Source organism: Salvelinus sp. IW2-2015, linkage group LG17 (assembly GCF_002910315.2).
Source record: "Salvelinus sp. IW2-2015 linkage group LG17, ASM291031v2, whole genome shotgun sequence".
In the NCBI taxonomy this organism is placed as follows: Eukaryota; Metazoa; Chordata; class Actinopteri; order Salmoniformes; family Salmonidae; genus Salvelinus; species Salvelinus sp. IW2-2015.
The window spans coordinates 7,874,162-7,898,998 of NC_036857.1; the positions used below are offsets into that span (position 1 = coordinate 7,874,162).

The 24,837-nt window shown below is 42.7% G+C and overlaps 1 protein-coding gene across 1 annotated transcript; it reads right to left on the reverse strand.

Annotated features, from left to right (window-relative positions):
- Nucleotides 1-273: 273 nt before the first annotated feature.
- Nucleotides 274-1,925, reverse strand: rho (rhodopsin). The gene has a single exon (XM_024006472.2). The coding sequence runs from the start codon at nt 1,814-1,816 to the stop codon at nt 752-754; it is 1,065 nt and encodes a 354-aa protein (XP_023862240.1). The 5' UTR covers nt 1,817-1,925; the 3' UTR covers nt 274-751.
- Nucleotides 1,926-24,837: the final 22,912 nt, after the last annotated feature.

The following is a 24,837-nucleotide window of genomic DNA, read 5'->3' on the forward strand; positions in this document are numbered from 1 at the left end:
TACTTGCTTTAAAATGCATTAAAAAGTAATTGAAATACCTGAAATCGTTTTTGAACCCAGGTCCTGACTGTACACAACATGTCTATATGTTGAACTATTTTATATTTCATGTATTGCATTTAAGAGGCCTTTGTGCTGGTTGTAAAACCTGTGTTAGTACCAAATTAAATATAGTGCATTCTGAACAGGTGATTCACATTGACTCACTTAATTAAACATACTACTTTAGTTGCAACCTTTTCACCCTGATAGTAAGTACAACATGAACAGTAATTGTCTTTTGCAAAGTGCGATTTATTACGTTGCCTTGATTACATGTCTCTACATTCACAAATAAGCCAGTAACATATAGAATCCAACTGTAAAAGATTTAAGATATTTTCCTTTCCTGTCTCGAGAAAGACAAAACATCTTGCACATCGACAGGGGTGGAATTGGGAGGGAATGAGTGGGAACAGAGTTCCCAAAGTGATTTGGACATGTAAAAATACAGAATCTGAACATTTTACATTGGTTAATTCCCAGAGTGATTATTTTCCAATTCCATCCCTGCACATTGTTACGTTAGACTCTCTTTACATATACATAAACAACTTTGTTGTGGGCTGCCCATCTGCAACTGTCTTTAGGTTGAACCAACTGGTTTGTAAAAATACAAGAGTTATTTCTGTAGACGTGAGCCTTTGTCGTTTCCGGGAGCAGAAGTCTTCTTCGTGGACGCTGGATCGCAGGGCCCACGTTGGGGGCCCGTTTATGCAGGAGCCACGGAGCTGGAGGACACGGAAGAGGCCTCGGTCTTGGAGGCAGTGGTGGAGGCTCCATCCTCCTCCTCGAAGGGGTTCTTCCCACAGCATATGGTGGTGATCATGCAGTTGCGGAACTGCTTGTTCATCAACACGTAGATGAGAGGGTTGTACAGGGACGAACTCTTGGCAAAGAATGCCGGAATTGTCATGAAGACGGGGCCGAACTCTGATCCCTGGTTGCAGAAGATATACCAGGCCACGCTGGCGTAGGGCACCCAGCACACTAGGAAGGAGACGACCATCATGATGACCATGCGGGTCACTTCCCTCTCAGCCCTCTGGGTGGTCTCAGATTCCTGCTGGGCAGCAGCTGCTGCCTTGACAGCGCAGAGCAGGTTGCCGTAGCAGAAGCTGATGACTATCAGGGGAATCAAAAAGTGGACAATGAACATGTAGATGACAAAGGACTCGTTGTTGATCTCGGGGGCGCGTGTGTAGTAGTCAATTCCACATGAGCACTGCATGCCTTCGGGGATATAGCGGGACCAGCCGAGCAGAGGGGGCACGGAGCAAGCAGCAGCCATGACCCAGGTAAAGGCCACGCCCATGATGGCATGGGTCTCACTGAAGCGGAAGTTGCTAATAGGTTTGCAGACGACCAACCACCTCTCGACAGCCAGGACGACCAGGGACCACAGGGCAATCTCACCACCATGGGTAGCAAAGAATCCCTCGATGTTGCAGCCCGTTCTTCCAAAGACGAAATAGCCATGCATGGAGTTATACATCGTAGTGGTGAAGCCGCCGATTACCATGAAGAGATCTGCCACAGCCAGGTTGAGCAGGATGTAGTTCAGGGCGGTCCTCAGCTTTTTGTGCTCGATGGTGACGTAGAGTGTGAGGAAGTTGATGGGGAAGCCGGTGAGGATGAGGAAGAACATGTAGGCAGCCATGAGTGAGTACGCCGCTGGGCTGACAAGGTAGTACTGGGGGTATTCATAAGGGTTCCTAACAATGCCAGTAGCATTGGACATAGGGATGTAGAAATCTGGTCCCTCTGTGCCGTTCATGGTTGCGGTCTTGCGGTGGCGTTCAGCCCTTCTTCAGATGGTGTTCCGGCTGTACAGAAAGAGAGATGGAAAGGGTCCTTTCTACAAATGCACCCAGGAAGTCAGGGTCCTGATTTTATAGGCACATCTTAAGGTGTTAGATGATCACTTTCCAAATCAGTCAGCACAATGTGATTTAGGCCACTGTTAATATATAATCCAGCCACCACTGCAAACATAACTGGCCACTCATCAAGTTATTAAGGTTACACCTGCTCATACCTATCAGATGATGGCTTAATCTGAAACGCTGCATTGGCTGTTACACACCTCGGCCTCATCCACATACCCAGAACTGAGTTAGTCATTTACATACAACTTTTAAACACTTTGTTAAATTTACAGTCTGTTTTTTGAAGATATATTCAATATATTTTAGAGACATGTTTGAAGCTTCATACTCCAAGCATAAAAGAGTGAAGAGACGGAGTGCTGTGGGAAAACAGATGGTTTGTTATAAGTGGCGATAAGAAACACTTTAAGCTATGGTAATACATAGGCACAAAGTAGAATAGCTGCACCACCAGGAAATACTATATGGTGATTGAAATGTGTTTTTATAGATAATGGTCTGAGACGTGTAAAGTTCCTCATTGTGAACGTATTACATAATTGTACATGAAATTAACATATGTATTCATATTAGGTATAGCAATATTTATACATTTTTATCAAAATAATGTAAAATATTATTTTCATAAAACATTATTAATTGTAGCAACATAAAGTTACATGTAATTCACAGGTCATTCATTGAGTACTTGTGCTTATGTTGCAGTATTATAGGTGATGCTTATTGTGTGACTAAGACTTTAAGACCGTGCGTGTGCATGTATGTGTGTGTGTGTGTGTGTGTGTGCGGGAGAAAGGATTACTTCCTCCCAAACATACTACAAACATGTCAATCAAAAGAATATTCACATGTATCCCTTTTATAGCCTTAAAAGTTTATTTCAAGAGATGTTACATTCTGCATATCTTCTGTTCTAATGTAACCTAAATAAATCATAATGATCATGTGAGAGGTAGTCTTCTGCAGTAATGCTGTTTGTGTATTCTTTGATTATCAATGTAAAACTAATCAAACTAGGGGAAATGAGGGGAACGTAGAGAGTAGACTTGTACAGAAGATCTAGACCATCTTAGTGGCTAGAAGAGAGCTTCGCTCAGCACTTTCTAATGGGCATTGTATTAAAGAGATTTGGAGCTTACGGACGTGTTACTTTAAGAGGCCTGTAATGAGGTTAGTGTCCCATTGGTCAACCTCAGACATAACATTATGGATACTCACACATTTACTGCTCTTTTTACTCAACAAAGAGCTATACAAATGTAGGAAAATCCATAATACAATGGGGAAAGTGTATACGTTTAAATTACAAGTCCAAAGGAGTGAAGAAGCTGTGGTGGCAGCTACTATAGTGGAGGAACATAAGAATACTATTTCATCCTGTCAAAGCCCCAAAACCATGACTTATTTAGTAACTTTATAAATCACTTTAATTTATTTATTCACCTTAAAAAGTGCACGGTATGATGTTTTATTCATTCAGTATTCAGTATGCTAATCTGTACACTAAAAATAAAAAAATACTGTGTAGATAATAAATACTGGCAGTTGGGGCCTACCTAAGACCTACCCAAGACCATGTTTAATGAGCTATTCTCCTACCTGAAAGGGAAAGGGATCCGCCACATCCGCCCAGAATTCTACCACCCCCAGGGACAGAGCTGGGTAGAGCGGTTTAATCAGACGCTCAAGAACCAGACACTCAAAAAAACTTGCACAAGGGTGCACATTTCGCCATCAGCCTGCTCTAAGCACTTCTGCCATGCCACGCAGCAGCTCTCCACCACAGGGGTCTCCCTAGTCCAGTGGATTCATGTTGGGGCGTGAGCTTCAGCTACTGAGGCACCTCCAGGGTTAGGGGTTAACAGGCCCAACCCTGCAGCCCACATGTGGCTGACAGCACCTTAATTGGAGAGAACGGTCTCAAAGTAATGGCTGGAATGAAATAAATGGAATGGTATCAAACACATTAAACACATTACTTCCATTCCATTCACTCCATTCCAGCCATTTGGTCTGAGCCATCCTCACCTCACCAGCCTCCTGTGCTGACCAGCCCCGTCCAGTCTGAACCCTTACCAGGCCTCAGCCCGGCCAGTCTATACTCATAGCAGGCCTGAGCACCTGTGTGACTTCCACACTGAGTTTCACACCTGGGTTCCTGTGAGGGGGAGGGGAAGAAATGTTATGTCCGTACATGAAAACATATGTCAGTGACGTGAAACATTATTGTTACAGTGTTTGACCCTGAGGCATGTTTACGACCCCCATGTATTGTATTGTTCAGTTGACGTTATAATTAAGAGAATGCAGTTAGCTCTGACATCAGTGGCCTCATCTGTCCTTCAAACAGGTATGTCACTATGGTGGTTACTTCAGATACTGCTCTTCCAATAGTTCAATATGTCTTGTACAGGTAAAGTGTGCTCTCTAGTGGAGTGTTATCAACATGACCAGATTTCTCTGTGAGATGGTGGCACCCAGCATCAATAGGGAATAAAGAGGGCAGTAGTGAGACGGAGCTGTAGTGAGACGGAGTTGTGGTGATAAGGCAAATCTCAGCAGGCAGTTGCACTGCATAGAAAGAGGTTTTAGTGTACAGTACCACATGTAGATTGTGTCATTTCATATAAATCACTAATTGACCTTTCCACTATGCGATTTGTGCAGAATATTAAATTATCCATTGACCGTCATGGTAGTCAGTTCATCAGGAGTCTCTCCTAGGAAGAATAGCCTAGTATAGCACCTTGGAAGTCAATCCATAAATTACCATAGGCTAACACGGAACACAAACCGGCTGCGCGCGTGCGCCATCGTGCGCTATCGTGCATATATTTATTTTGCCCGCTCACACCAAACGCGATCACAACACGCAGGTTAAAATATCAAAACAAACTCTGAACCAATGACATTCATTTGGGGACAGGTCAAAGAACATTAAACATGTATGGCAATTTAGCTAGCTAGCTTGCACTTGCTACCTAACGTTAATTTGTCCTATTTAACTAGCTTGCTCTTGCTAGCTCATTTGTCCTGGGATATAAACATTGAGTTGTTATTTTACCTGAAATGCACAAGGACCTCTACTCCGACAATTAATCCACACATAAAACGACCAACCGAATCGTTTCTAGTCATCTCTCCTCCTTCCAGGCTTTTTCATCTTTGAACTTATATGGTGATCGCATCTAAACTTTCATAGTATTACCACGACAACCGGCAACAAAGTTCGTCTTTCAATCACCCACGTGGGTATAACCAATGAGGAGATGGCACGTGGGTACCTGCTTCTATAAACCAATGAGGAGATGACTTTCAGCGCGATCTGCGTCAGAAATAGGAACGACTTCTATTTTAGCCCTTGGCATCGCAGACGCTCGTTGGCGCGCACGAGCAGTGTGGGTGCAATAATTGAATAACATGGATTTCTAAATGTATTTTGCGACGCTCGCGTACGCGACGTGTCCGGTCTGGTCAGCATGTAATGAGGCTAATGACACTACACTACATTACTGATGAGCAGATCAGATAGCTAGGATTATTCAGGATAGTAATTTAATGTGTTGTAGCCTGGTCCCTAATCTGTATAAAAAAAGGGGGGGTTGAAATTATGACATTTTGTACTCCTTGTTGGCGCTTTTAGGGTTACAATTTGGCATCCCTGGGGGAGGTGGGTAATCAGCTGACCAGAGAGGGAGTTTAGCATTTTCCCCACTAATGGTTAAATTTAGGATTGGGGAGGAATGGAGGGAGGGAAAGATAGAGGAAGATGAGGTGATGAATATTATCCTACCTCTACAGTTTGCCACACTTTCCAAGTTCTATTTTTCATTTCAGCGGTTTTAGGGCAGGGTATCCTGAGCTAGGATCCTTGGGACACGCTCATAGCCGCCTGCTCCCTGCAGTGCCTTGGGGAGTAGGATAGCCTCCTGTCATGTGGTTCAGGAAAAAAGACGTCAAAGTGCAGAGGTGAGTTGGTAACAGATCACATAAATAAACTAGAATTTCTCCAAATCATATTGTTGATATACGATGCAATGCCACACAAAATAAACAATTTGCTGTTTGCCTGTTCTTATATGTTGTGGTTATTTTAGTATATCCACTGATAAGCAGCAACCAGTTCTGTCTGTCACTCTCTCTCTCTCCCTCTCTCTGAAACAGGTGAGCTTGCCTATTGTCACGCACTGACCAGAGATATCTGTTTTCTTTATATTTTGGTTAGGTCAGAGTGTGACTAGGGTGGGTACTTTAGTTTTTGTATTGTCTAGTTTTTTTGTATGTCTAGGGTTTTCATAGGTCTAGGTGATTTGTATGTCTATGGTGGCCTGATATGGTTCCTAATCAGAGGCAGCTGTTTATCGTTGTCTCTGATTGGAGATCATATTTAGGTAGCCATTTTCCCTTTGGTGTTTGTGGGTTCTTGTTCTATGTTTAGTTGCCTGTCTGCACTATTCATATTAGCTTCACGGTTCGTTTTGTTGTTTTGGTTAGTTTGTTCCGTGTTCATTCTTATTATAATAAAGAATGTAAGCATGCTGCGCCTTGGTCTCCTTCTGACGACGGCCGTGACACCTATTTAACTGTTTAGATTACACCTAGGTGTTGCACAATATCAATTTATGTCATTTATTTATTAGGTTAGACTGTTAATTAGTTTTATTAGTTATTAATATCCTCCATCCCCTCTCATCCCTATTAATTACTCATACCTGTTAATTCCTAGCTCGTGGAAGGTCAGCGCTGCAGTGCACGGGGTGATTAGCATCCTGGTTTCTTTCTGCACAGATGGAGGTAAGGCTTTAGAACAGTCCTACTCTTTCTTTCTCTCTATCTCTAGTTCCTGGCCTACCTACAGTACCAGTCAAAAGTTTGGACACACCTACTCATTCAAGGATTTTTCTTTATTTTTACAATTTTCTACATTGTAGAATAATAGTGAAGACATCAAAACTATGAAATAACACATATGGAATCATGTAGTAACTCAAAAAGTGTTAAACAATCAATATATTTAAGATTCTTCAAAGTATCCACCCTTCGCCTTGACAGCTTTGCACACGCTTGGCATTCTCTCAACCAGCTTCATGTGGTAGACACCTGGAATGAATTTCAAATAACAGGTGTGACTTGTTAAAAGTTAAATTGTGGAATTTCTTTCCTTCTTAATGAGTTTGAGCCAATTAATGGTGTTGTGACAAGGTACTGTAGGGGTGGTATACAAAAGATAGCCCTATTTGGTAAAAGACCAAGTCCATATTATGGCAAGAACAGCTGAAATAAGCAAAGAGAAACAACAGTCCATCATTACTTGAAGACATGAAGGTCAGACAATGCGGAAAATGTCAATAACTTTGAAAGTGCAGTCGCAAAACCCATCAAAACCCTATGATGAAACTGGTAAAGCGCTTACAGTTATTTGTTAACTACTTGTTTCAGAGAGAGGGGGAGAGAAAGAGTGACAGGTATTTGTTAACTACCTGTTTCAGAGAGAGGGAGAGAAAGAGTGACATCTCATTTGTAAACTACCTGTTTCAGAGAGAGGAGAGAAAGCAGTGACAGTATATTTGTTAACTACCTGTTTCAGAAGAGAGGGAGGAAAGAGCAGACAGTTATGTTAACTCCTGTTTCAGAGAGAGGGAGAGAAAGAGTGACAGTTATTTGTTAACTACCTGTTTCAGAGAGAGGGAAGAAAGCAGTGACAGTTATTTGTTAACTACCTGTTTCAGAGAGAGGGGAGAGAAAGAGTGACAGTTATTTGTTAACTACCTGTTTCAGAGAGAGGGAGAGAAAGAGTGACAGTTATTGTTAACTACCTGTTTCAGGAGAGGGGAGAGAAAGAGTGACAGTTATTTGTTAACTACCTGTTTCAGAGAGAGGGAGAGAAAGAGTGACAGTTTATTTGTTAACTACCTGTTTCAGAGAGAGGGAGAGAAAGAGTGACAGTTATTTGTTAACTACCTGTTTCAGAGAGAGGGAGAGAAAGAGTGACAGTTATTTGTTAACTACCTTTTCAGAGAGAGGAGAGAAAGAGTGACAGTTATTTGTTAACTACCTGTTTCAGAGAGAGGGGAGAGAAGAGTGACAGTTATTGTTAACACCTGTTTCAGAGAGAGGAGAGAAAGAGTGACAGTTATTTGTTAACTACCTGTTTCAAGAGAGGGGAGAGAAAGAGTGACAGTTATTGTTAACTACCTGTTTCAGAGAGAGGGAGAGAAAGAGTGACAGTTATTTGTTAACTACCTGTTTCAGAGAGAGGGAGAGAAAGAGTGACAGTTATTTGTTAACTACCTGTTTCAGAGAGAGGGGAGAAAGATGACAGTTATTTGTTAACTACCTGTTTCAGAGAGAGGAGAGAAAGAGTGACAGTTATTTGTAACTACCTGTTTCAGAGAGAGGGAGAGAAAGAGTGACAGTTATTTTGTTAAACCTGTTTCAGAGAGAGGGAGAGAAAGAGTGACAGTTATTTGTAACTACCTGTTTCAGAGAGAGGGAGAGAAGAGTGACAGTTATTTGTTAACTACCTGTTTCAAGAGGAGGGAAGAAAGAGTGACAGTTATTTTTAACTACTGTTTACAGAGAGAGGGAGAAGAGTGACAAGTTATTTGTTAACTACTGTTTCAGAGAGAGGGAAGAAAGAGTGACAGTTAATTTGTTAACTACCTGTTTCAGAAGAGAGGTGAGAGAAAGAGCGACAGTATTGTTAACTACCTGTTTCAGAGAGAGGGAGAGAAAGATGACATTATTTGTTAACTACTGTTTCAAGAGAGGAGAGAAAAGGTGACAGTTATTTGTTAACTACCTAGTGTCAGAGAGAGAGGGGGAAAGAGTGACAGTTTTATGTTAACTAACCTGTTTCAGAGAGAGGGAGAGAAAGAGTGACAGTTATTTGTTAACTACCTGTTTCAGAGAAGAGGGAGAGAAAGAGTGACAGATTATTTGTTAACTACCTGTTCAGAGAGAGGAGAGAGAAGAGTGACAGTTATTTGTTAACTACCTGTTTCAGAGAGAGGAGAAAAAGAGTGACATATTTGTAACTACCTGTTTCAGAGAGAGGGAGAAAGAGTGACAGTTATTTGTTAACTCCTGTTTCAGAGAGAGGAGAGAAAAGTGACAGTTATTTGTTAACTACCTGTTTCAGAGAGAGGGAGAGAAAGAGCGACAGTTATTTGTTAACTACCTGTTTTCAGAGAGAGGAGAAAAAGAGTGACAGTTATTTGTTAACTACCTGTTTCAGAGAGAGGGAGAGAAAGAGTGACAGTTATTTGTTAACTACTGTTTCAGAGAAGAGGGAGAGAAAAGTGACAGTTATTTGTTAACTACCTGTTTCAGAGAGAGGGAGAGAAAGAGTGACAGTTATTTTTAACTACCTTTTTCAGAGAGAGGGGGAGAAAAGAGTGACATTATTTGTTAACTACCTGTTTCAGAGAGAGGGAGAGAAAGAGTGACAGTTATTTGTTAACTACCTGTTTCAGAGAGAGGAAGAGAAAGATGACAGTTATTTGTTAACACCTGTTTCAGAGAGAGAGGAGAAGAAAGAGTGACAGTTATTTGTTAACTACCTGTTTCAGAGAGAGGAGAGAAAGAGCGACAGTTATTTGTTAACTACCTGTTCAGGAGAGAGAGAGGGAAAGAGCGACAGTTATTTGTTAACCACCTGTTTCAGAGAAGAGGGAGAGGAAAGAGAGACCAGTTATTTGTTAACTACCTGTTCAGAGAGAGAGGGGAGAAGAAAGAGTGGACAGTTATTTGTTAACTACCTGTTTCAGAGAGAGGGGGAGAAAGAGTGACAGTTATTTGTTAACTACCTGTTTCAGAGAGAGGGAGAGAAAAAGCCGACCAGCTCTATTGCCTAACTAACCTGTTTCAGAGAGAGGGAGAGAAAGAGTGACAGTTATTTGTTAACTACCTGTTTCAGAGAGAGGGAGAGAAAGAGTGACAGTTATTTGACAAGCAGCTTTTCGCTGATGTTCACTTCAGGAGGCACTTAAGGGAGGGAACTTAATTCATAATAAGGGTTACATGGAGAAAATCGGACCTCTCTAAAATGAAAATTGATGCCCCTCCCTTCAGCAAAATATATCTTACCTCCCTGGATGCTTGATAAAATTAAGTGACCCTCCCCTATACCCAAAATAATAATTAAAACATAGGGTTAAATTATGACATTTCAAAATTTTATCATTGTTTTAGAATTAGTTGCTTACTAGGCTATATATCGATGTGTGTCTGAGTCGTCCCTCATCTCTGATTCTCCACTGGACGCGCAGTATCAGGTGCTCCTATAGGCTATTTAGTGTGGTCTCAATCAAATGATCCATAGCTTATAGCCTATACTAAGTGAATGCTTAGAGAAGAACAGCACAAAGTTATATTTCTAAGATAGCTATTGGGATGGTGCAAATAAAACTAGGCTGCATTACACTCTGCAATGGATATCCCAACCTCTGAGCCACGGCATGCTCTGCTCCTGCTGATCAAAACGTTTGTGTGTGCTGCCTGACCAATGGTTGTGATGTGTAGGCCTATGGTGGCAGTTCAGAAGGAGAGTCAAAGGTTTCTCCAAAATAATTGGATAGGAGGGGCGGTATCGGGCACACATCGATATATAGCCTAATAAGCAACTACTTCTAAAACACTGAGAAATATTGACATTTCTTGGTTCTCAGTCTTATATAACAGGCTCATCTTGGGATGACAAGAGTACACTTTGTGAGATTGTTATTCATTTTAAGGACCCATCTTCTGTTATGACATTAACTCAACACTGAATTAAACACAGTTCTGCCAGTTTGGATGGATATCTTTGTCCGGAAAAGACTCGATTTTTCTTCCAAGTCTCAATCACACGTTTGAGATTTTTCTTATTTTGGGGACGTTCTTTGATTGAAATCACACCATAGATTACCCTATTGAGAGCTCCTTGAATATAGTCTTGAAAGGGCCTTAGAATTAACCCACAACCATAGCTCTGCTCCAGTAGGTCGCCAGTCATCCAAGGCATGAGAGATACAATGTCCTCTCCCTGAATGGTGATTCACTGGAGTCACTCAGGGCTTGAGTTCTCTGACTGGCTCAGTGTGACAGTGTAGCTGTGCAGTGAAGGGAAAGAACAGTGGGCCTGCTGAGGGTGGAGATCATTGGACATTGGGGTCAATCCACCTTAGTTTGTGATCACAACCAGGAGGACGATAAGTAAGAGAGTGAGAGAAGAAAAGGGTGATAGGACAGAGGCTATTTTGCAATGGATCAACACAGAGATCAACATGTATTTTTGCAGCAGACAGTGAACTGTGACTGGCCTTGGTTAGATGGGCTATAGGCTACTAAGTGCATGCTTGGAGAAGCACTAGGCCAAAGGGCTGACGGCTTCTACAGATACATGTGATGAAAGTGTGGCACGTTGGGTCATCCTGGTTTATAACATATGCTTATCATAAGCTGCTGCCGTAATGCATTATCTGTTCCTTTTATGGAACCTTCATTTTTATGCTAAGTGTTGTAAAATCTACCTGATCATTGGACAATATGTCAATTTTTTCCCTTCATACTATGCCTGAAAGAAAGTTAATCTAATTTGCATATTGGGATGACTGCGTGCCAGAGGACAGATCAGTGGGCAGGGTGTGATGCTCTCTCAGCCTGCCCACAGGAACTCTCTCTTTCACTGAGTGGACACTAACAAGGAAGGAACACTGTGACAAGGACATGGTACATATGGCAACACAGGCTGCCAAAGCTCTGTATGTCACACTGTCGGACATATACTGTATGTCTAATTGAGCTATATGAACACTGGTATCATTTCTGTGATATACAAACTGTAGATTAAACTATTTGTTATTGTATTTATTTTTTATTTTAGCTTTATGTAACCAGGTAGGCTAGTTGAGAACAAGTTCTCATTTACAACTGTGACCTGGCCAAGATAAAGCAAAGCAGTTCGACACATACAACAACACAGAGTTACACATGGAATAAACAAACATACAATCAATAATACAGTAGAAAAATATATAAACAGCATGTGCAAATGAGGTAGGATAAGAGAGGTAAGGCAATAAATAGGCCATGGTGGCGAAGTAATTACAATATAGCAATTAAACACTGGAATGGTAGGGTGTACAGAAGATGAATGTGCAAGTAGAGATACTGAGGTGCAAAGGAGCAAGATAAATAAATAAATACAGTATGGGGATGAGGTAGATTGGATGGGCTATTTACAGATGAGCTATGTACAGGTGCAGTGATCTGTGAGCTGCTCTGACAGCTGGTGCTTAAAGCTAGTGAGTCTCCAGCTTCAAAGATTTTTGCAGTTCGTTCCAGTCATTGGTAGCAGAGAACTGGAAGGAGAGGCGTCCGAAGGAAGAATTACAAGTCAAGACATAGGTTTACGGCCTGATTGAAATCATGTATTTAAGTTAGAATTTGACTAAACCAATTACAAAATAGGGTAAAAGTTGCATACATTTTGTAGTCTGTAGATCCAACTCTCATACTTCTTAACTGAGAACTAGAAAATCGCTGCCAGCAGAGAGTGCTGTTGCCATGCAATATAAATGTAGCTTAGTCCTGCCCCTCAAACAGACATAGCCACACAAATGCACACACGCGCAACATTTGGTTATTTCAATTATTAAATGTTTGCTCAAGGTTTTTGAATTCAATCCAAGGTCAGCTTCAAGATGAAGGTGCTCTTGTTCTCTAAATTTTGCATTGGCAGGGATGCTTTGCATGGAACACTGTCCCAATATACTACGCCAGTGGCGATTATAGCATGTAAATGTTGGTGGGGTAAACAAACAAAAAATTGGGGGGCAGCATGCCGCAAAGCCACAACACAACACTAAACAATATATTTTATATGTATTTATATATATTACACAGTACTAGGATGTTAGTCCATCCATAAAGATTAGAAATTAAACACAATGAAACTGTAGGTGCAAACCTGTCTATGACTTCACTATTTCCCAAGCGTGTTAGTATGTATATCTTTGTCAGTTGTCATGATGCATTCTATCTTGGGTCATTGGGCTCTTATTTAAGCCAGGTATGTACAGTAGACGTCTTAATGCACTGAAATATCTCTCACAGCTGCTAACTGGGATGGTTGGCGCGGCCTGTATGATTACCTTCAGTGATGGGAACATATCAGGGTCTAACAATTTATACACACAGGACATGTCAGAAGTGGCATCTTTCTTTTTTTGAGAGGTCATGTTTAGCAAGGACAACTTCCTCTGGCTTGAGAGGAATATGCCATGTTTGTCTTGTGTGTGCCTCCCCTCTATGTTCTCGCTCTGTCCTGTCTGCTCCCCTCTCTCTATGTTCTCACTCTGTCCTGTCTGCTCCCCTTTCTCTATGTTCTCCTGTGTTCTCGCTCTGTCCTGTCTGCTCCCCTCTCTCTATGTTCTCGCTCTGTCCTGTCTGCTCCCCTTTCTCTATGTTCTCGCTCTGTCCTGTCTGCTCCTCTCTCTTCCTTGCTGTCTGAAGTTATGATTTCCTGGATCTCCTATATTATTACAGAGATGGCATAGTATCAGTGCCGTAGCAATAAGGAGTATTCTGAACAGACAAAACACACACAGAAGCAATATATGCATACACACAATATTAAATAATGTTTACCTGAATTGAGCTAAAGGTCAAATCTGGGATTTCTGTTCCTTAATGATATTAGCAGTTCACTCAATCTTAAAGCTGATTAACATTCAACTATCTTACCCTTCACTAACCACAATACCTAGTATACCTGTAAGAAGGGCTATAGAAATACATTTGATTTGATGTAGCTAACGTTAGATGCAAAATAATTGAATTGTAAACACACACACAATTTATGCACTTAGTTCTGCAAATACAACAACCATCTCTGTGTTTGCTGAGCTGCATCTTCAATTCTGTATGTCCATCTTCTCAGCTATCCAGCTTTGTTTTTTCAACAGCTGACATTACCAAAAGTAGCTAACATCATGTTAGCCATGTTAGCTACCTATCTTTATTAGTAATGTTTTGCATATTTGGACAGTATTTGATTAGACAGTAATTGGTTAATTAGTGAGTTGTCGGGTGGTGAACAGAGCTCCAGCAATTAGATTCAGTGTCCAGATATCTAATCAATAACTGTACTGTCAAAACCCTGCTCATAAAATGTCCTAGGTTGCTAATGAAGCAGCACTACTAGCTAGACTGGGTAGTCCCTCACGTTAGTTAGTTAGCTTAACGTTATCTGTCAGTGCAGCTTTTGAGTTAACATGTTGAAATGTAAGTCAAAAATAACTTTGGAAAATCACTTTGACTCTGCCTCCAAAAGTGCCACCGTTCACAGAATTCTGATTTTAGCCAGCACTAAAAAGGCAGGTGAGGCCAGGGCTCATGTTTGGGGCATTCATTGCAGTGTGTAATGCAAAATAGCTGTTTTACACCAGCCAAGCAGGGCAAAAGACTCATGGATGAAGCCCCAAAAGCCCGGGTCTGGTGATGTTAATGGTATACAGTATATGCTGATAGAGGATTTGTGGCTGATAGTTATGAAATAAGTCACCTCTCTCTGTGCAACTGGCAAGGGCTGGATACTTTTTGAACGATGTTCTGTTGTTGAGAGCTAAGGCTGAAATTCTGAGTGTATTTGCTATACCTGTCCAGAAGTTTTAGGTCAATGGTCACAGTGAAAAAGGGGGAAAATATATTTTGATAGCATCAGGTCTTAGCCAGGTGTGAGTCACCGGATGAGGGTGGGGACTCTTTGTGACCCTTGTCTGGCATCCTCACAAGACATCGTGTTTCAGCAATAACAACACACCTATTCATGCAACTGCAGGTCTAGAAAGGGATGACGTCATAGGTGTGGTTATCGTTCCATTTACTGAGTTTGTCCAAAGATTCAGATAGGCCATTAGAAAAAATAGATCCTACAGCACCAGCGTCTCTCTTTGATAGGCCATCAGAGATCCTAAAGCACCAGCGTCTCTCTTTGATAGGCCATCAGATTCCGACCAGCACCAGCGTCTCTCTTTGATAGCCATCAGAGATCCTAAAGCACCAGCGTCTCTCTTGATAGGGCCATCAGAATCCTACAGCACCAGCGTCTCTCTTTGATAGCCATTCAGAGATCCTAAAGCACCAGCGTCTCTCTTTATAGGCCATCAGAATCCTAAGCACCAGCTCTTCTTATAGCCATCAGAGATCCTACAGCACCAGCGTCTCTCTTTGATAGGCCATCGAGATCCAAAGCACCAGCGTCTCTCTTTGATAGCCATCAGAGATTCTACAGCACCAGCGTCTCTCTTTGAGAGCCATCCAGAGATCTAAAGCACCAGCGTCTCTCTTTGATAGGCCATCAGAGATCCTAAAGCACCAGCGTCTCTCCTTGATAGGCCATCAGAAATCCTACAGCACCAGCGTTCTCTCTTGATAGGCCATCAGAGATCCTACAACACCAGCGTCTCTCTTTGATAGGCCATCAGAATCCTACAGCACCAGCGTCTCTCTTTGATAGCCATCAGAGATCCTAAGCACCAGCGTCTCTCTTTGATAGCATCAGAGATCCTACAGCACACGTCTGATAGCCATCAGAATCCTACAGCACCAGTCCCTTTGATAGCCATCAGAGATCCTACAGCACCAGCGTCTCTCTTTGATAGCCATCAGAGATCCTACAGCACCAGCGTCTCTCTTTGATAGGCCATCAGAATCCTAGCACCAGCGTCTCTCTTTGATAGCATCAGAGATCCTACAGCACCAGCGTCTCTCTTTGATAGGCCATCAGAATCCTACAGCACCACGTCTCTCTTTGATAGGCCATCAGAGATCCTAAAGCACCAGCGTCTCTCTTTGATAGCCATCAGAGATCCTAAAGCACCAGCGTCTCTCTTTGATAGGCCATCAGAGATCCTACAGCCACCAGCGTCTCTCTTGATAGCCATCAAGATCCTAAAGCACCACGTCTCTCTTGATAGCCATCAGAGATCCTACAGCACCAGCGTCTCTCTTTGATAGGCAGCAGAGATCCTAAAGCACCAGCGTCTCTCTTTGATAGCCATCAGAGATCCTAAAGCACCAGCGTCTCTCTCTTGATAGGCCATCAGAGATCCTAAAGCACCAGCGGCTCTCTTTGATAGGCCATCAGAGATCCTAAAGCCACCGCGTCTCCTTTGATAGCCATCAGAGATCCTAAAGGCACCAGCGGTCTCTCTTTGATAGGCCATCAGAGATCCTAAAGCACCAGCGTCTCTCTTTGATAGGCCATCAGAGATCCTAAAGCACCAGCGTCTCTCTTTTCAGCATTGGTAATGCAGTAGAGGATGGCTTCTAGCGTATGAATCACACTGATGAAATAAGAGTTCCATTTGGGGGTGTTTGTTAATGTGCAGTGTGCGTGCGTGCTCGCGTACATGTGTGAGGCTGTGTGTGTGTGTCTGTATGTGCGTATGCAAACGTGTGTTTGTGTATAATTTGGCATTCAGTCTATGCCGTCCTCCTGAAAATGAGGGTGGTATCCCAGTACCTTTCCACTGAGCAGACCAGACCCAATTAAAGTGTGAGAAACAGGCACAGGAAATTAACTGTTATGAAGCTAGACTGGAGCCAATTTCCTCTGACCAGAGGAATTCACTGACCCTGATCTCTCTTTCTCTCTCACTTGTTTTCTTGTACTCTTCGCTTTTCTTTCCTCTCACCTCACTCCTGTCAAAATGGAAGTCAGTTTGGGATGGTACACCCCCTCCCCTCGCGCTCTCATTCTCTCTCTTCTCTGTGTTTGTACTGTAGGCTATCTCCCTGGATTGGTACTGTTGGTGGGTTGTTCAAGGTCATTCAAGACATTGCACACCACTTATCACACTGACATTTATCCTTCAAGTTGGTTTACAGAGGTAAAACATGTTGATTTCTTTCATGATATTTATCCTTCAAGTTGGTTTACAGAGATAAAACGTAGATTTTTTTCAATCATTGTTAAAATAAGTATCAATTGCTTCTTTGTGAATGCCTCTCTACCTAATAGGTCCTCCATGTTTGATTTTGGAGCCGTACTGTCACGATCGTTGGAAGCGTACTCGGACCAACGTGCAGCGTGATCTGGGTTCCACATCTTTTATTAGAAATAAGTGAACCACAAAACAAAACAATAAAGACTAAATGAACCGTGACGACAATGGAGTGCTAACATGCAACTACACATAAACAATATCCCACAAAACACAGGTGGAAAAAGCTACCTAAATATGATCCCCAATTAGAGACAACGATTACCAGCTGCCTCTAATTGGGAATCATACAAAATCACCAACATAGAAAAACAAAACTAGAACCCCACATAGAAATAATAAACTAGACTAACCCCCAGTCACGCCCTGACCTACTCTACCATAGAAAATAAGGGCTCTCTATGGTCAGGACGTGACACGTACAAGTAGTCAATCACCTCGGCTGGACTTTATTTCTGTTATCAAGAAATTGGTTCCCATGGAGTCATGTTCAACAAGATTTGTCCCTGATGACTATATAGAATGTCCACGGTTAGTCGGACACACACACATTATTCTCACCAAATAATATGTAACTATCAAAGGTTGCCATAAGTGAATGTTCTGCATCCTGGCACCCCACCAGCACTCCTCTTCTGCTCAGTAACTGTTGAATGAGTCAAATTCAGCCGTGGGCTGTACTTAGTGCTTACGTCTTCAGAGGTGATGTTGGGGTTTTGGAGCGATGCCACATACCCAGATGCTGGGCTGGTTAGACCCCGTACTGTGAACTAAAATGTCACCCCTGTCACACACAGACAAACACACACACACACCGCAAACCGCCCTCCCACACTCTTATCTGCACGCTCTCACATACTGTAATGACAGCATCATAGCAACACATACATCAACTAGCTCTAATCTGCTTCTATTGTATCACATTATTCATATAATAAGCAGACGGACAGATTTGGGTTTTGCTGACATATATCAGACAGTCATCAGCCATTTAGCCACCATCCCCAGTCCTTCCCTACCCTCTGCCGCTGTAAGTGTTCTTTGTACTGTGAGCCGGCTTGGCTGTCTCTCTCTCTCCTCTACCTGGGTGTCTGCTCCTGGTGCGGTAACCTTTCTCTGTTCCTGGATATGAAAAAGTCACACAGAGAGGAAACAGGAACACTCAGATATCTTGACATTATTTTGAAAATTAACAATAGATTTGTTCTCTTAGGTCTCTGGCTTAAACTGTACATCCTGACAGTTGATTTCACCCAGTCCCTTGAATGTCTCTAGTGTGAGGCCCTTACATGACTTTGACATAGAGCTAGAGACCACTCAAATCCTCCACTGTCTAGGGATTGACATTAACTCCAAATGCCAACCATAATCATTGCAGCAAAACGTTATAATAACTTAAAATGATAAGCCATTAATATACTATTTATAGCTGATCTATAGATCACTCTCCTGACTGCATCTCTTTGTGTTGAGGCCTTGATGTGTGCATAATGTGAGCAGATGGGGGTCTGTGTGTCTCTGTGTTAATTCATGCATGTCTGTGGCGAGAGCTAGAGAAACACCACATCCAGCACGCTGGCTGGATCCCCTATTTTACAGTTTAAAATGTGGTACATTTTCAGAACTCTATGCACATAAATTAAAACAGATCATCAACATTTTAAAACTAAGCACATTTTCAATTGACTAAGTACAACAAAACAGATTCACAAAGTCACTTGCTCACTGCACTGAATCACTCTTTCAATTTGGATACATATTCAATCTAAGTATCTGCTTTTCAAAATGCAATATTCACTTTGCTTTTAATATGATTTTCTTGTAATTTGTTAACAATACAATTAACTATCAATTAATAAAACTGCTTGAAACTGATAACTACGAAATGATGTAGTGCCTAGTTAGTCTTTTTTATGGCTTAGGTGCAATTCTCACAAGTACAACACTCAAAACAGATCATCAAAAAGGCAGTTTCAAAACTCTAGGCACATTTTCAATTGACTAAGTACAATACTGTACATTAATTCATACAGTCACTTTTTCACCAAACKTAATCAGTGTTTCATTTAGAAATACATGTTTCACATTGCAATACATGTTCATATAAAGTAATTGCCTTTCACAATACAATGCTCACATTACTTTTGATATGATTCTCTTCCCTTTTGTTAAAATACATTTTACTATTACTTAATCCAATTGCTGTTAATTGATGATCACTTAAATGTTTGGTAAACCTATAGATTTGACATGTAAACTGGTTTGTCTACTACAGATTGAGAACTACATAATGAAAATGTACAGTGCCTTCAGAAATTATTCTCACCCCATGACTTTTTCCACATGTTCTGTTTCAGCCTAAATTGAAAATGTATTAATTGAAATTTTGTGTCACTGGCCTACACACAATACCCTATAACGAGAAAGCGTAATGTTTTTAGAGATGTTTACAAATAAAAAATGAGAAGCTGTCTTGAGTCAATAAGTATTAAACCCTTTTGTTATGGCAAGCCTAAATAAATTCAGGAGTAGACATTTGCTTAAGTCACATAATAAGTTGCATGGACTCTCTGTGTGCATTAATAGTGTTTAACATAATGTTTTAATTACTTCCTCATCTATGAACCCTACACATACAATTATCTGTAAGGTCCCTCAGTTGAGCAGTGAATTTCAAACACAGATTGAACCACAAAGACCAGGGAGGTTTTCCAATGCCTTGCAAAGAAGGGCATCTATTGGTACAGTAGATGTGTAAAAACAGATATTGAATATCCCTTTGAACACGGTGGAGTTATTAATTACACATGCATACTTTTAGCAACAAGGCACTAAAGTGATACTTGTAAAAATGTGACAATGCAATTCACTTCTTTTTTTTCCTGAATACAAAGTGTTATGTTTGGGAAAAATCAACACATTACTACCACTCTCCATATTTTCAAGCATAGTGGTGGCTGCATAACGTTATTGGTATGCTTGTAATTGTTAAGGACTGGGGAGTTTTTCCAGGATAAAAAAAAGAAACGGAATGGAGCTAAGCACAGGTAAAATCCTAGAGGAAAACCTGGTTCAGTCTGCTTTCCACCAGACACTGTGAAATGGACAATAACCTAAAATACAAGGCCAAATCTACACAAGTTGCTTACCAAGAAGACAGTAATCATTCGTGAGTGGCCGACTTACAGTTTTGACTTAAATCTGACAAGACCGTAAAATGGTAATGACCAACAACCAATTTGACATAGATTGAAAATAATAGACAAATGTTGCACAATCTAGTTGTGGTAAGTTCTTACCCAGAAAGAGACTTACCCAGAAAGACTCAGCTGTATTTTTATTTTTTTATTTTTTATTTCACCTTTTTTTATTTAACCAGGTAAGCCAGTTGAGAACAAGTTCTCATTTACAACTGCGACCTGGCCAAGATAAAGCAAAGCAGTGCGACAAAAACAACAACAGAGTTACACGTGGGATAAACAAATGTAGAGTCAATAACACAATAGAAAAATCTATGTACAGAGTGTGCAAATGTAGAAGAGTAGGGAGATAAGGCAATAAATAGGCCATAGAGGCAAAATAATTACAATTTAGTATTAACACTGGAGTGATAGATGTGCAGAGGATGTGCAAGTAGAGATACTGGGGTGCAAAAGAGCAAGAGGATGAATAAGAATATGGGGATGAGGTAGTTGGGTGTGCTATTTACAGATTGGCTGTGTACAGGTACAGTGATCGGTAAGATGCTCTGACAGCTGATGCTTAAAGTTAGAGGGAGATATAAGACTCGAGCTTCAGTGATTTTTGCAATTCATTCCAGTCATTGGCAGCAGAGAACTGGAAGGAAATACGGCCAAAGGAAGTGTTGGCTTTGGGGATGACCAGTGAAATATACCTGCTAGAGCGCGTGCTACAGGTCGGTGTTGCTATGGTGACCAGTGAGCTGAGATAAGGCGGGGATTTACCTAGCAAAGACTTATAGATGACCTGGAGCCAGTGGGTTTGGTGACGAATATGTAGTGAGGGCCAGCCAACGAGAGCATACAGGTCGCAGTGGTGGGTAGTGTATGGGGCTTTGGTGACAAAACGGATGGCACTGTGATAGACTACATCCAGTTTGCTGAGTAGAGTGTTGGAGGCTATTTTGTAAATGACATCGCCGAAGTCAAGGATCGGTAGGATAGTTGTTTGGCAGTGTTTGGCAGCATGAGTGGAGGCTTTGTTGCGAAATTGGAAGCCGATTCTAGATTTAATTTTGGATTAGAGATGCTTAATGTGAGTCTGGAAGTAGAGTTTACAGTCTAACCAGACACCTAGGTATTTTTCCACATATTCTAAGTCAGAACCATCCAGGGTAGTGATGCTAGTCGGGCGGCTGCGGGCAGCAATCGGTTGAAGAGCATGCATTTAGTTTTACTAGCATTTAGCATTTAACAGCAGTTGGAGGCCATGGAAGATGTGTTGTATGGCATTGAAGCTCGTTTGGAGGATTTTTAACACAGTTTCCAAAGAAGGGCCAGATGTATACAGAATGGTGTCGTCTGCATAGAGGTGGATCAGAGAATCACCAGCAGCAAGAGCTACACCATTGATATATAGAGAGAAAATAATTTAACCCTGTGGCTCCCCCATAGAGACTGCCAGAGGTCCGGACAACAGGCCCTCCGACTTGACACACTGAACTCTGTCTGAGAAGTAGTTGGTGAACTAGGCGAGGCAGTCATTTGAGAAACCAGGGCTGTTGAGTCTGCCGATAAGAATGCGGTGATTGACAGAGTCGAAAGCCTTGGCCAGGTCAATGAAGACAGCTGCACAGTACTGTCTTTTATCGATTGGCGGTTATGATATCGTTTAGGACCTTGAGTGTGGCTGAGGTGCACCCATTACCAGCTCGTAAACCAGATTGCATAGTGGAAAAGGTACTGTGGGATTCGAAATGGTCGGTAATCTGCTTGTTAACTTGTCTTTTTTTTTTTTTATTATTAAAAAAAATATGTCTTGTCTCATCGCTACAACTCCCGTACGGGCTCGGGAGAGACGGCGGTCGAAAGCCACGCGTCCTCCGAAGCACAACCCAACCAAGCCGCACTGCTTCTTAACACAGCGCGCCTCCAACCCGGAAGCCATCCGCACCAATGTGTCGGAGGAAACACCGTGCACCTGGCCCCCTTGGTTAGCGCGCACTGCGGCCGACCCGCCACAGGAGTCGCTGGAGCGCGATGAGACAAGGATATCCCTACCGGCCAAACCCTCCCTAACCCGGACGATGCTAGCCCAATTGTGCGTCGCCCCACAGACCTCCCGGTCGCAGCCGGCTGCGACAGAGCCTGGGCGCGAACCCAGAGACTCTGGTGGCACAGCTAGCACTGCGATGCAGTGCCCTAGACCACTGCGCCACCCGGGAGGCCCTGTTAACTTGTCTTTTGAAAATTTTAGAAAGGCAGGGCAGGATGGATATAGGTCTATAACAGTTTGGGTCGAGAATGTCTCCCCCTTTGAAGAGGGGGATGACCGCGGTAGCTTTCCAATCTTTAGGGATCTCAGACGATACAAAAGAGAGGTTGAACAGGCTAGTAATAGGGGTTGCAACAATTTTGGCTGATAATTTTAGAAAGAGAGGGTCCAGATTGTCTAGCCCAGCTGATTTGTAGGGGTCCAGATTTTGCAGCTCTTTCAGAACATCAGCTGTCTGGATTTGGGTGAAGGAGAAGCAGGGGGGGGAGGGGGGGGGCTTGGGCAAGTTGCTGCAGGGGGTGCTGAGCTGTTGGCCGGGGTAGGGGTAGCCAGGTGGAAAGCATGGCCAGCCGTAGAAAAATGCTTATTGAAATGATCGATTATCGTAGATTTATCAGTGGTGACAGTGTTTCCTAGCCTCAGTGCAGTGGGCAGCTGGGCGGAAGTGCTCTTATTCTCCATGGACTTCAGTGTCCCAAACCTTTTTGGAATTAGTGCTACAGGATGCAAGTTTCTGTTTCAAAAAGCTAGCCTTAGCTTTCCTAACTGACTGAGTATATTGGTTCCTGACTTCCCTGAAAAGTAGCATATCGCGGGGGCTATTTGATGCTAATGCAGAACGCCACAGGATGTTTTTGTGCTGGTCAAGGGCAGTCAAGTCTAGGGTGAACCAAGGGCTATATCGGTTCTTAGTTCTATATTTTTTGAATGATGCACGCTTATTTAAGATGGCGAGCAAAGCACTTTTGAAGAGCAACCAAGCATCCTCTACTGACGGGATGAGGTCAGTATCCTTCCAGGATTCCTGGGCCAGGTCGATTAGAAAGGCCTGCTCTCTGAAGTGTTTTAGGGAGCGTTTGACATTGATGAGGGGTGGTCGTTTGACCGAGGACCCATTATGCACGCAGGCAATGAGGCAGTGATCACTGAGGTCATGGTTGAAGACAGCAGAGGTGTATTTAGATGGCAAGTTGGTCAGGATGATATCTCAGAGGGTACTCATGGTTACGGATTTAGGGTTGTACCTGGTAGGTTCCTTGATAATTTGTGTGAGATTGAGGGCATCTAGCTTAGATTGTAGGACGACCGGGGTGTTAAACATTTCCCAGTTTAGGTCACCTAACAGTACGAACTCTGAAGATAGATAGGGGGGCAATTCACATATGGTGTTCAGGGCACAGCTGGGGGCTGAAGGGGGTCTATAACAAGCGACAACGGTGAGAGACTTGTTTCTGAAAAGGTGGATTTTTAAAAGTAGAAGCTCAAATTGTTTGGGCATAGACCTGGATAGAATGACAGAACTTTGCAGGCTCTCTCTGCATTAAATTGCAACTCCGCCCCCTTTGGCAGTTCTATCTTGTCGGGAAATGTTATAGTTAGGGATGGAAATTTCAGGATTTTTTATGGCCTTCCTAAGCCATGATTCAGACACGGCTGGGACATCAGGGCTGGCGGTGCTAAAGCAGTGAATAAAACAAACTTAGGGAGGAGGCTTCTAATGTTAACATGCATGAAACCAATACTTTTACGGTTACAGAAGTCAACAAATGAGAGCGCCTGGGGAATAGGAGTGGTGTTGGGGGCTGCAGGGCCTGGGTTAACCTCTACATCACCAGAGGAACAGAGGAGGAGTAGGAGAAGGGTACGGCTAAAGGCTATAGGAACTGGTCGTCTAGTGCGTTCGGAACAGAGAGTAAAAGGAGCAGATTTCTGGGCGTGGAAGAATAGATTCAAGGCATAATGTACAGACAAGGGTATGGTAGGCTGTGAGTACAGTGGAGGTAAACCTAGGCATTGAGTGACGATGAGAGAGGTTTTGTCTCTAGAGGCACCAGTTAAGCCAGGTGAGGACACTGCATGTGTGGGGGGTGGAACAAAAGGGCTATCTAAGGCATATTGAGCTGGGGGCTCTACAGTGAAATATGACAATAATCACTAACCAAAACAGCAATAGACAAGGCATGTTGACATTAGGGAGAGGCATGTGTAGCCGAGTGTACGTCATGCATCTGGGCCCTAACTGACTGGGCAGGGACAAAGGTCCATTCCTGGAACTTCGAGGCCCGGATCATCAACATGTACCCATACCGGGCCAGAATCGCTGCATTAACCACTTGCAGTCTTTACCTTGATCATCTGATAGGTCATAGTAGGCCCGTTGTGCTTCTCCAGCCAGGAAGGGTCCAAGCAGCCCAGCCCAGGTCCTCTCGGGCCAATCCTCCCATGTTGCGGTTCTCGCAAAGCTTAAGAGGTAGGCCTCCATGTCATCCGCCTCTGTCATTTTCAACAGGAACCTTCCCGGGTTGGGTCCACTAGCTGGGGTCACCTGTGGTGCACCAGCGGGGAGGGTCTGTAGGTGGGCCAGCAACCTAGCATTTTGATTCCTTTGCTCTGTAATGAACTCCCTGTGCATGTCGTGCTGGGCCTGGCTGTCATGAGCCAGCTGCTTGATGAGCTTCTCCATG

Coding starts and splice junctions, on each gene's coding strand:
- rho (XM_024006472.2), bottom strand. CDS start 1,816: ATGAACGGCACAGAGGGACCAGATTTCTACATCCCTATGTCCAATGCT.